Genomic DNA, 11,714 nt, shown 5'->3' on the forward strand with positions numbered 1-11,714 from the left:
TTTAGTCAGACCAGCACCTACTTTCTAGAGCATTTTGCCATTGAGGAAAGGTGGGACAATGTGCATTTCAGGCTCAAATACACACTAGCAGGAAATGAGTGCCACCATTCACTGGATGTGACTGTCAACCAAGCAGGTGATAATCCTTTAAAAGCCCCTTTTTTGTTCACCAATGTCTCCCCAGCACCTGAAAACCTGGCACAAAGTAGGTGCTCTATTGAAGAAATGAATTTTATGCAGGATGGTTGTACAGGTGTACCTAACATCCATAACTTAAGAAGAATGTGTGTGTGGAGTTCTGAGCTAAGGAATCCTAGTGGCCAACCCTGAAATCAATTCCTTATCTATGAGGAACATCTGAACCCCCAGCCCACAAGCCCTTTGTTTTGGGTTACAGGAAGGCTGCCAGGTGGAGGCTGTTAAGGGGAGCATGTTAAGTAAAAATGCTATGTAAGCTGCATGCTTTTTGCAAGCTTTCGGGAAGCAGTTGCTGTTCTGTCCAACCCACTACCACTGGACTATCCCATATGTAAATTTCCAATAAACCTGGGGCTATCCCCACTGAAGTCAATAGGGGTCTAGCAAGATAGCTGTGTTCACGTGGCATCAAAAGGACAAAAAGCAAGGTTACATTTACTTACTACATTATTTCATTGGGCTGCTAAGTTAGAGGAAAAGAATGACCATTATGAGCTAGTAAAGCTTTTAATCAGATTAGAATTTAGTAGGTACAAGTGGAACAACACAGCCCTTACTGACCAGGGCCAGGCACAAGGCCAGGTGCTTCCTGTGTGCCATCTCAGCAGGCATCCCAGGTGGGCATGCAGGATCTTGTTTACAGATGAGGAGGCAAAGGGAGGTGAAAAAACTTGCCCAAGATTACCCACTAGGAGGCAGGTATGTTTACCTATTTGGTCGTCCTCCTTCCCTCTATTTCTCCTACCAATAAACGAGAATTTAAAGTTTGCAATAAAATAATAATGCTAAACAAAAAACAAAACAAAACAAAAAAAACTTAGACCAGGCATAGTGGCTGATGGCTATAATGCCAACACTTTGAGAGACTGAGGCAGGAGGATGGCTTGAGGCCAGGAGTTTGAGACCAGCCTGCACAAAACAGTGTGAAACCTCATCTCTACAGAAATAAAAATAAAAAGATTAGTCAGGTGTGATAGTGAGCGCCTGCAGTCCCCCCAGGAGTTCAAGGCTGTGGTGAGCTATGACTGTACCACTGCACTCACGCCTGAGCAACAGTGCAAGACCACATCTCGAAAACACAAAAGCAACATCAATCCTCTTTCTTTGCTGCCGGAAAAGACAAAAAGCACAAATAAACTAGCACCTGACAGCGTTATAGGTGGAGACTGAGTTCTATGAGTGCAGTAAAGTAGGGCACAGCGCAGACAGAGATGGAGCTGTACTTTAGACAGGGTGTTCTGAATCAGTGATGGACTTATAAAACATCAGCAGTCAGAAATTCACATACAGACTATAGTAGGTCAAAAGCTCATTTTAAACTATCAATGAGGAAAAAAGCAATTTATTTACATACCATTCTCTTTCCAACTCAAATATCAGGTACAAATTGCTTTCTTTTAGCATATGCCAGAAATCTGTCATTACACAATGGCTTAGCAAGTGTGACACAAGATACTGCCACTTTCTCTACACAAAGACCCACCCGAACACCAGCTTTGTTTAAAACATTACCTCTGTACCACTATGCCTCTCCTCAGTGAGTTTCTGAGTCCATGCTCAGAGCCCATGATGCGCTCAATACTGCCTAACAAAACACATTCTGTTCTTTGAGAATAATTTTTTAAAAACAGGAACCAATGGGGTGGATCTGCTTCCAAATATTAGTCCAGCCATAAAATATATACAAGATTATAATAAATGCTTAACAATAATTATTTTTATGCTAGAAGCAGGAGTTGGCCCATTTGTTTCTCTAAAGAGTCAGTAAGTATCTTAGGCTTTGAGGGCCTTATTTGGAGTCCGTTGCATATTGTCGTTTTTAAAATCCTTCAAAAATATAAAAACCATTTTTAGCTGGTAGACCAAATAAAAACAGGCCACAGCCAGACTCAGCCCTAAGATGACAGTTTACCTACCCCATCCTAAAGTAAAAACAATTATTTACAATATCTGAAATGACAACTGTCCACACAGGGAGTTTAAAATCGATCTCTCAGGCAAAAATGGAAAACAAAATTAGGTTGCAGAAAAGTGACTTCAAACTTAAAAACATGAGCAAAATCTGATATACTGACAAAATCTGATAATCTGATATGTTTGATCCTCAGGTGATACTGGTTCCTCTCCTATCAAAAAAAGGTGGGTCATGGTGAGACATTTTTTATTTTGCTTTTAAGGTTTTGTTTTCTCAAGTATATTAGATTAAAAGGATTAATTATTAATGAACTTTTACATTTCCTTTGAAACAGCATTACCATTTACCTGTAAGTGTTAAGAAAGGGTTAATGAATAAAGGAAAACAGAATTGACCACTGCTGACTGGGAAGCCCACATCCCTCCACACTTACCCAAAGGATCTTACCAGCTGGGACGCCCTCCCTGGTTCCCAGGGCACACTTCTCTTCCATGAGGACCTCTATAATGCACTATACTGCACTGTAAATTGTTTACAAATCTGCTTTCACTAGGAGACTGAGAACTCCTTAAAGGCAAAACCAATCTTATTTTTATTGTCCCTGCACCAAGCACATAATGGGATATAATAGCGTTTCAACACATGAAGGTGATACCCACGTGACTGATAAGGGAAGTCCAACTAGAACACACAGAGGATGGACACAAGAGAAAATCAGAGCCCTCCCTTTTACTAAGATAACCCAAACTGTTCATATTGCTTTTTCCCTGAGAAAACCAATGGACAAACTTTACCTTGTTTATAGGAACCCAACGTTTCAGCTAACAGGGTAAGTTTGAAAAACATTTAGGGGGTGGGGAAACAAAAAAGAAACACATAAAGCTTACAGCATCTGAAGATGAGTTGTTTGGATTTCACTGATAAAAGCTTTGTCTCCGCTTATCTTAGGTAACATTCTTTCCACTTAAAAACTCACTCCCATTTTATGGCTGACGAAATTGAGGTTCTCAGATGCTAAATGGCTTCCCCAAGTACAGGTAAGCAGTAAATTAGCTATGAAATTCTTTTTATAGCTCTTTGTAGTTTCATTTTGAAATAGACTACGTTTATTAACTACATCAAGCATTTCAGTCAAAAGTCTGTAAGACGCATTACAGCACAATGGTTTCATTCGGTTCTGAAAACTACCGAAATCTGGAAAAATCTTTTTGTCAACAGGCATGGATGGTAAATATATTAGAAGGAAAATAATGCAACCTTTGGTCTTTTCAACAAACACGCATTTAGTGCTGAAATTAAAAACTAATTGGAGTACTTGGGGAGTCTCAACGTAGTTACTACTGAAATAAGGGATAAATTAACATGCATTCACTGACTTTGAAAGCAGACTGAATTTCACTGCTTCAGAATAGAGTTGAAACGTCTAACTACCATTAGAAAGCAGGTATATCAAACCACCCTAAGAATCTCCAAATTGTCAAAGATATATAAAAGTTTAAGTTAAAAAAATTAAGAAAAAAAATTATAGTTCACTAACTGAGAGTTTTCCTTTCCCAAACTGTATTTATTAATAACATTATTCAACATTTTTGTTAGAAACCACATTATCAGCCAGGCATGGTGGCTCACACCTTGTAATCTCAACACTTCAGGAGGCCAAGGTGAGAGGATAGCTTGAGCTCAGGAATTTTGAGACTCACCGCCTGGGCCACGCAGTGAGATCTCGTTTCACAAAAAATAAAAAATTAGGTGGGTGTGGTAGTGTGTGCCTGTGGTCCCAATTACCCAGTAGGCTGAGGTGGAAAGATAGCTTGAGCTGGGGTGGGGGGCGCTGAGGCAGAAGTGAGCTGTGACTGTGCCACTGCCCTCCAGCCTGAGTGACAGAGACCCTGTCTCCAAAAAAAAAAAAAAAAAAAAAATCACATTATTTCATTAACAAGAGGCCAGTGCGGAAGGAATAAAAGGAAAAGAGGAACAAGGCATTAATGGGATCTTCTACTTCCCTACCATTTATAGGGAATGTCTAGCCTGTTTTTTCTCTCTTTGAAAACAAAGAGCCAAAATGTGAGAGACCACTGGGCACTGCCAAATGAAGCTCTGCTACTGGACTCCCTGAAGAGAGAAACTCAAGTCAGAAGGATATTATGCTGAATTGCCTGCCCAAGTACAGGTAAGCAGTAAATTAGCTACGAAATTCTTATTTTTATGGCTCTTTTTCACAAAGAGTCATCCTAGCCCCTGTTCGAGTCCCAAATACCAATAACAGCACTCCTGGCATTTCAGCCGGACTTTAAGAAGGCGGCTGGGCATCAGTGACTGCTTTCGCCCGAGTGGGTGCTCTGAAATCACACTGGGCTTGATTGGGGTGCAGGAGAAAGGAATATATAATAACTGCCCTTTTCCTACTGAATTAGCAATACCATCTGGAGAGCTTATTTAAAACATAAGCACCCAGCCTGCACCTCATCCTAGAGATGGAAGTCTTATTAGTTCTTCAAGGGACCCAGGAATCAACAGTCTCCAGACAATAGTGTACACAAAATTTTGAGAACACTGCACCAAATTAACCCTTCCTCTTAACTTTAGGTATGTACAGTGTGTACGTATACTCAGGGAAAACATACAAAGCTACTGAATTATTTGGATTTTAAATTAACGTAGTTTAAGAAGTGTGGTACTTTAATATTTTGGGGGGCAGTGGTTATAATAATGAAAGAATGCAAAGACTTTTTTCATCAACCATTGTCACAAATGTATTAACATGTACAACAAATCCAGACTCCCCGCCTTCCCCGACACCTGGTCCTTCTCCAGGACTATTTATCTCAGCAATGACACCACCACGCATCCACTTGCGAAAGCCAGAAACCCGAAGTCAGCCTTGACACCACCCTTGGCCCTGCATATCCAACCCATCACCTGGTGCTATCAATTCTATCTCCCAAAGAACCCCCAAATGCATCCACTTCTGTTCCCACCACCACCACCTTGGTCCAAGCTATGAGCTCCTTCAATGGGCTACCATAACTACCCTTGCTGTCTCCTGCCTCCTGTGATTTTCCTATTACAGATCACAGTCAACTTTTCAAAAGGCAAATCTGATTATGTCACCTCCCGGTCAAAACCCCAAGTTAAACTAAAAAATGCCCAAGGATGGCTTACGAGGCATGGCCTGACCTCCTGTCTTCCTCTCTAGCCACGTTGGGCTTCATGTGGAACCCCAAACTCACACTACTTCCTCCCACCACAGGGCCTTTGCACAAGTTGTTACCTCTGCCCGGGGAGGTCGGTCACCTCCTCAGGGATGCCTTCCTGACTTTCCCTATTTGCACCCCCACCAGCACACACACCTCATCTACTCTCAGGCCTCACGTACCCTCTTCAGGAATACTCTCTGGAGCTGCAGTTTTACATTTACTCTGGGATTGCTGTCTGTCCCCCAAACCAGACTATAAACCCGCTGACAGGGACTATGTCTGTGAACATCCAAATACATTCGTTGTGCCTTACAGTGTGATCATGGCAAATCACTCATCCTACCACCACTTCTCACTGCCACATGGCAAAATGTTAGCTACCCTAATTCACTACTGCCCCTCCTGGAGGAGGAGGGGTGGAAACAGATGCCACGTGTCCTCCTCAGTTGCAGAGGGGTGGGGGTGGGGGGTACAGTCAGTAAATTGTCCCTGTTAAAATATTTAATAGAAAAGGCATGGCCGGGTGTGGTGGCTCAAGCCTGTAATCCCAGCACTTTGGGAGGCCGAGACGGGCGGATCACAAGGTCAGGAGATCGAGACCATCCTGCCTAACACGGTGAAACCCCGTCTCTACTAAAAAATACAAAAAACTAGCCAGGCGAGGTGGCGGGCACCTGTAGTCCCAGCTACACGGGAGGCTGAGGCAGGAGAACGGCGTAAACCTGGGAGGCAGAGCTTGCAGTGAGCTGAGATTCGGCCACTGCACTCCAGCCCGGGCGACAGAGCAAGACTCCGTCTCAAAAAAACAAACAAACAAAAAGGCTATGTATTCCCAAAGAAGTAAGGTAATCTCAGAAATTACCTTAAAATTTTGGCACAGTAGAAATGTGAACACGCTTTCAGAGTTTTCCTAATGAAAGGTAAACCTGCTTTTATATTAGAAATGTCTATAAGAACACTTCAGAAATGAACAGGTAAGATGTGTTGGAGTCACTTAAAGGCAGTTCAGCTCTATGGTTCTCATGACAGCTTAAAGAGATCTCAGCCCTGAACACAACACCCTTTTCCTTCCTGAGCTTAACTACAGTGGTTTTCCTTGCTCACTCCCCATGCTTTCTTTCCATTGGGCAGAAGAAAGCAAGTGTGAGAGTAAGGCGCTCTGCAGTCACCCTAACACGAAGGGGCGGGCAGAGAGGACGCTCCCGGGACCAAGGATCTGAGCACCAACTCCTACACCTCTCCCCAGATGGGGCAGACCCACAAGGCCACACAGCACACCATGTCCTGGGGACTGGCCTGAACAGAGGCCAAGGCTCCCTCTGGGACCCCAAATCACCCTCCTTGGACGTCAGCCAGTCACACATGAAGAGAGTCCCCTAAGCAGCTGTGGGAAAAGCAAAACCAGACAACAGACCACAGCTGTTCCTGTGGAGTGCTGCCACGCGCGCCCCCCAGTCCTCAAGCAAGATTCAGCTGAAGTGTTACTTCTCAATATAGTCTGCCGATTTCCCCATCAGATGATTTTCCTCTCGACTGTGTCACGCGTTACCTAGGCTCCTTCCCAGTCTGACAGCACTCAGCAGGTTTTCAATTTCAGCGTTTACCTGCATCTTGGCCCAAGTACCAGACACTAAGCTTCCAGAGGACAAGGTCTGTCTCGCCCTCTGTGCAGGTCACCCTGCTTGCTGATGAACAAACACTCAAGTCTTTTTTTTTTTTCTTTTTTTTGAGATGGAGTCTCGCTTCGTCACCAGGCTGGAGTGCAATGGCACAATCTCGGCTGACTGCAATCTTCACCTCCCGGGTTCAAGTGATTCTCTTGCCTTGGCCTCCAAAGTAGCTGGGACTACAGGTGCCCGCCACCATGCCCGGCTAATTTTTGTAGTTTTAGTAGAGACATTTAGTTTCACCATGTTGACCAGGATAGTCTTAATCTCTTGACCTTGTGATCCGCCCACCTCGGCCTCCCAAAGAGCTGGGATTACAGGCATGAGCCACTGTGCACGGCCTCAGTTTTTTAAGTAAGTGTTGCTTTTGGGAAATAGTATTAGGAGAAAACACAGCAAATAAATATTTTCAGTTATACTGTTTTATGCATAAAGTCATCCACTCACTCAGTTCAGACAAATCAATCAAAAATACTTTGCCTGTTGAATTCAAGGGTTAACAGTTGCAGTGAATCAGGTGGAAGGCCAAGTACTCAGAGGTATCCATCCTTTAAGTGTGGTTGCCCCTTAATCCAGTTGTTAAACATTAAGCCCAACAAAACCACCTAACATTCTTTGCTAACATTCTTAACTTGAGCTTGAATAATTAGAATCAATAAACCTTTGTTTAAAAGACACATCCATAGAGCTGTTGGTGGATGTTTCATTTTAACATTTACTCAAGCAGCAAAAAAACCCCAAACCAAACCAAAACTAACTGGATCCTCTCTAGCAGCCTTACGAAGTGTCATATTCAAGTATGTGCAACCTACTATGCTCTTATCAGTGATTTGTGGGATGGCTCTAATATACACACAGAAAGGCTTACTGTGTTTAATTTATCTCTAAGACCCTCCTCTGCCAAAGAAGGGGAAGGGAGAAATTTCCCATGGCAGACAGGTATGGCTGAACTAAATGGAAGCCTCTCAAAAAAGGTTTGTGTTTGTTTTCAGACAACATCTCACTCTGCTGCCCAGGCTGGAATGGAGTGGCTTGATCTCAGTTCACTGCAGCCTTGACCTCTGGGGCTCAAGCAATCCTCCCACTTCAGCCTCCACCCCCAATAGCTCAGTCAGAGCGCAGGCCACCACACCCAACTAATTTTTCTATTTTTTTGTAGAAACAGAGTCTATGTTGGCCAGGCGAGTCTTGAACTGCTGGGCTCATGTGATCTGCCTGCCTCAGCCTCCCAAAGTGCTGGGATTACAGGCTCATGCCTGTCATCAGGCCACCTTGCCTAGCCTCAAAAAAGGTTTGAAAATTCTAATTGTAGATATTATACAAAATACAGTCTTTCAAAGAGTAACTCTAGCTCTAATACACAAGGTGATGGCTACTGTCTTTCCTTAACTGTTTCACAACTATCTTCACTTTGTCAAATGTCAGAAACATCTTTTAAGTTCTGATCTATCATAAAACACCTTTAAAACAAAACAAAATGAAAATATACCTGCCACAAGAAATAAAAGAGAGAAGGGAGTTCTGACAATGCAACATGGTGGTTGCCAAGGGCTGGTGGTGGGGATGGGGAGGGAGAGTTTAATGGGTAGAGTTTCAATCTGGGAAGATAAAGTTCTGGAGACAGACCTTGGTGATGGCGATGTAACAATGTAAATGTACTTAATACCTTTGAAATGTAAACCTAAAAGTAAGAAGATAAATTGTATATTTTACCAAGATACAAAAAAGAAACCAGAAAAATAAATCATCATTCATTATAAGAAAAGTAGTGACTGAGAACAGGTTAACTTTTTCCTGAGTGCTATCTTAGCTGAGCTCTGCATCTCTTCTTTTAGTGAAATAAAGAAAACCACACCCAGAAGGGTAATCTTGACCACTCCTCTGCATACCCTTGCACTCAGCTCTGCCTAAGTAAGGGGTTGTACTTAGGTCAGTTTCATACCACATGCACTGTCAAGCCTGGATGTCACGTGTCACTTTTAAGTTTGAATTAAAAAGAAAAATTTTGTATAGAAAATACTCTGCACCGCAAATAAATCTTAATGTAACTTAGGCAAAAATGATATTGGCTTCTGAATCTATTGGCATATTAATATTCTCTAACCTAACAGCAAAATTAATACCTCTAACAAACATCTTAGAGAACATAAAATTTAACAGTAGAAAAAGCACCAAGGCCGGGTGTGGTGGCTCACGCCTGTAATCCTAGCATTTTGGGAGGTCGAGGTGGGCGGATCACCTGAGGTCGGGAGTTTGAGACCAACCTGGCCAACATGGTGAAACACCCTCTCTACAAAAATACACAATTTAGCTGGGCATGGTGGCACATGCCTGTAATCCCAGCTACTCGGGAGGCTGAGGCAGGAGATTCGCCTGAACCCAACAGGCAGAGGTTGCAGTGAGCTGAGATCAGGCCACTGCACTCCAGCCCGGGCGACAGAGGGAGACTCTGCTCCCCACCACCTACCTCCCCCCCCAAAAAAAAAAAAAAAAAAAAAAAAAAAAAAAAAGGCACACAAGCATTGATTACAGAACCAACTTGTTTGAAAAACCAGAAAAAAAATCCGGATGTATCTGTAATCCCAGTTTGTAATGAACCCTGTTATTTTGTCCACTGTGATTCAAAACTCAAAAAATGTTAAACCTTCTCCCGAATGTCTAGTCACTAGTTCCCCAGCGTTAAAAGCAGGTAGAATACATAGAACTTTCTAAGAAGTGTCAGTCCCAGAGAACCTGCCTTTTGCCTACAACCCCCAGGCCTAGCCAGCAATCTCAACACAATCAGATTCAAGGAGACAGAGGCGCAGGCACAGCCCTTTCATCAGTTGACCAGGAGTGCTCGGCCCAGCGTGCCAAGAGCCGCTCATCAAACTCCGCCTACTGCCTGCATCTACAATTCAAGTCCATGGCTAACCTTCAGGGCACCGCTTCATGGGCCTCGTAGGAAGCGAAGCTGAACGGCAACTTCCGAAAGCCAGTCTCCTCTCCCAAACGCCCTTTAAATCTCCCCAGTTGGATCTTGAGCGCCTGTGGTTTCGGACCCTTAGGAACTCTGAGAGCTGGTGTGTGTGGTCGGAGGCCATTTGAGTCTCCCTGTGATTTGGACTTTTTAAGAAAATTCGAAGTTGCATTACCATACCCTTTAAAAACAGACGGAAGCAGTGTAAAAGGGCCTCTAGTTTTTAGAAAAGATCGTAACTACTGGGGAGGGGGCTCACAAAGAAAAAGACTGCAGAGAAAAGCATCAAAATGGTGTTTTCCTAACGCTCCACAAAAGGGCCAACAAGTAACAAAGAGCGGCGACAACCCCCTATTCCTATCCTCTTCTGCGTGTGAGAAAAGCCTTCTTCCACCAGGAACTGCCCCAACACCTCGTGCAGGTGCCTCCCCTCGCCAATGAAGCCTCCCCCGTCCGCCCGTCCCAGAAACTGGGCAACTTACTGGTTTCGGCATTTTCGGTTCCTGTTGAGTATCCTCGATCCCCGGAAACACGACTCTCCAGCAGCAGCGGAGACGCTGTCCCAACCTGGAGTCAAAGCAGAGCCCTTAGAGCGCCGGTCGGCCCTGCCTCGTCCTCCTGCCGCGCCCGACACTCCGCGCCCGCCGCGCGCCGCCGCTTAAGAACCAGCCAGCCCGGGCCGGGGTGAGTCAGCGCCCCGCCCAGCACTGCGGGCACGGGGAGGGGGCGCGGCCGGGCGGGGCCCCCGGCGAGGAGGGGCCTGAGCGCGGGGGCGCGCGCCCAAGGGGCAGCCGGCGGGCACTCGAGGTGCCCCCAGTTGGGGGGGTCCGGAGAGAGGGGGTGCGCACCCGGGGACCCCCAGCATTAAGGGGCTGGTGGGGGACGCGGGTCCGGGAGAGATAGGGCAGGGGGAACACTCGGCGGAGAGGGTCGGGGGGAGAGGGCACGGGCCCCGGGGAACATTCGGCGGGGAGGGTAGGGGGAAAGAGCGCCGACCGGGCAGGAAGGGGTCTGGGGGGCACTCCAGGTGCACCTGGCTGAGAGAAGTGGAGAAGAGAGGGCGCGGGGCCCGGGGTACCCGGCGGGGAAAGGCCCGGGAAGACCGAGCGCGGGCCTGGGGGAGAGAGGGCGAGGGGCAGGGGGAATCACCTAGGAGAAAGGAGTCCCGGGAGCGCCGGCGCGAGCCCTCGGGGCACTCGGCAGGGAGGGGTCAGGGGAGAGGGGGCGCATGGCCGGGGGGCACTCGGCGGGGAGGGGTCCGTGGAGAGAGGGCGCGGGCTCGGGGTCAGCCGAGGAACTTCCCAGAGCTGCCAGGAAGCCCGTGAGGAGCCGAGCACTCGGCAAGTTTCACTTTGTGTAGCAACCGTTGCCCCGCGGCTGCAATCGCAACCGTCACGCCTTTGAGAAACTCTTTCAAAAACTGCAACCGCCCGGGAGCCGCCAAGGGATGGCTCCGCGTTTCCTTCGGGAGAGGGGACCTGGTGCCGAGGGGAAGGTCGCGGGGCCGCTGGCCGGCTCAGCTCCACTGCCCCGCGAGTGCCGGGCAGAGACCCGCGCCGCGCCCCCCAGGCTGCCCGCCGTACCTGCATCCGAGCTCCCGCCGCCCACCCGGTCCCTCCGTCAGGAACCCCCGCCCCGACCCCCGCCGCGTACGCCTCACCCGACGCCTGCAGTGCTCCGTGTGCTCCCCGCCGCCCTGGCGTCCGCCGAGTGCGCTGGCTGCCCGCGCTCCCAAGAGCCCTGGCGGGGCGGGTCCCGGGGCCACGCCCCTTCCCGCC

The 11,714-nt window shown here is 46.8% G+C and overlaps 1 protein-coding gene across 1 annotated transcript in view; it reads right to left on the minus strand.

Moving 5' to 3' along the window:
- LOC105478746 (ezrin) overlaps window positions 1-11,710 on the minus strand; it is a 56,287-nt gene extending 44,577 nt beyond the window's left edge. Inside the window, exons 1-2 of the mRNA XM_011736363.3 lie at window positions 11,597-11,710; window positions 10,419-10,503 (exon numbers count right to left, since the gene is read on the minus strand). Coding sequence (XP_011734665.1) covers window positions 10,419-10,430 — 12 coding nt within the window. The 5' untranslated portion in view covers window positions 10,431-10,503; window positions 11,597-11,710. The remainder of the gene's footprint in view (window positions 1-10,418; window positions 10,504-11,596) is intronic.
- Window positions 11,711-11,714: the final 4 nt, after the last annotated feature.

The sequence above is a fragment of the Macaca nemestrina genome, chromosome 5, assembly GCF_043159975.1.
Source record: "Macaca nemestrina isolate mMacNem1 chromosome 5, mMacNem.hap1, whole genome shotgun sequence".
NCBI classification, from domain to species: Eukaryota; Metazoa; Chordata; class Mammalia; order Primates; family Cercopithecidae; genus Macaca; species Macaca nemestrina.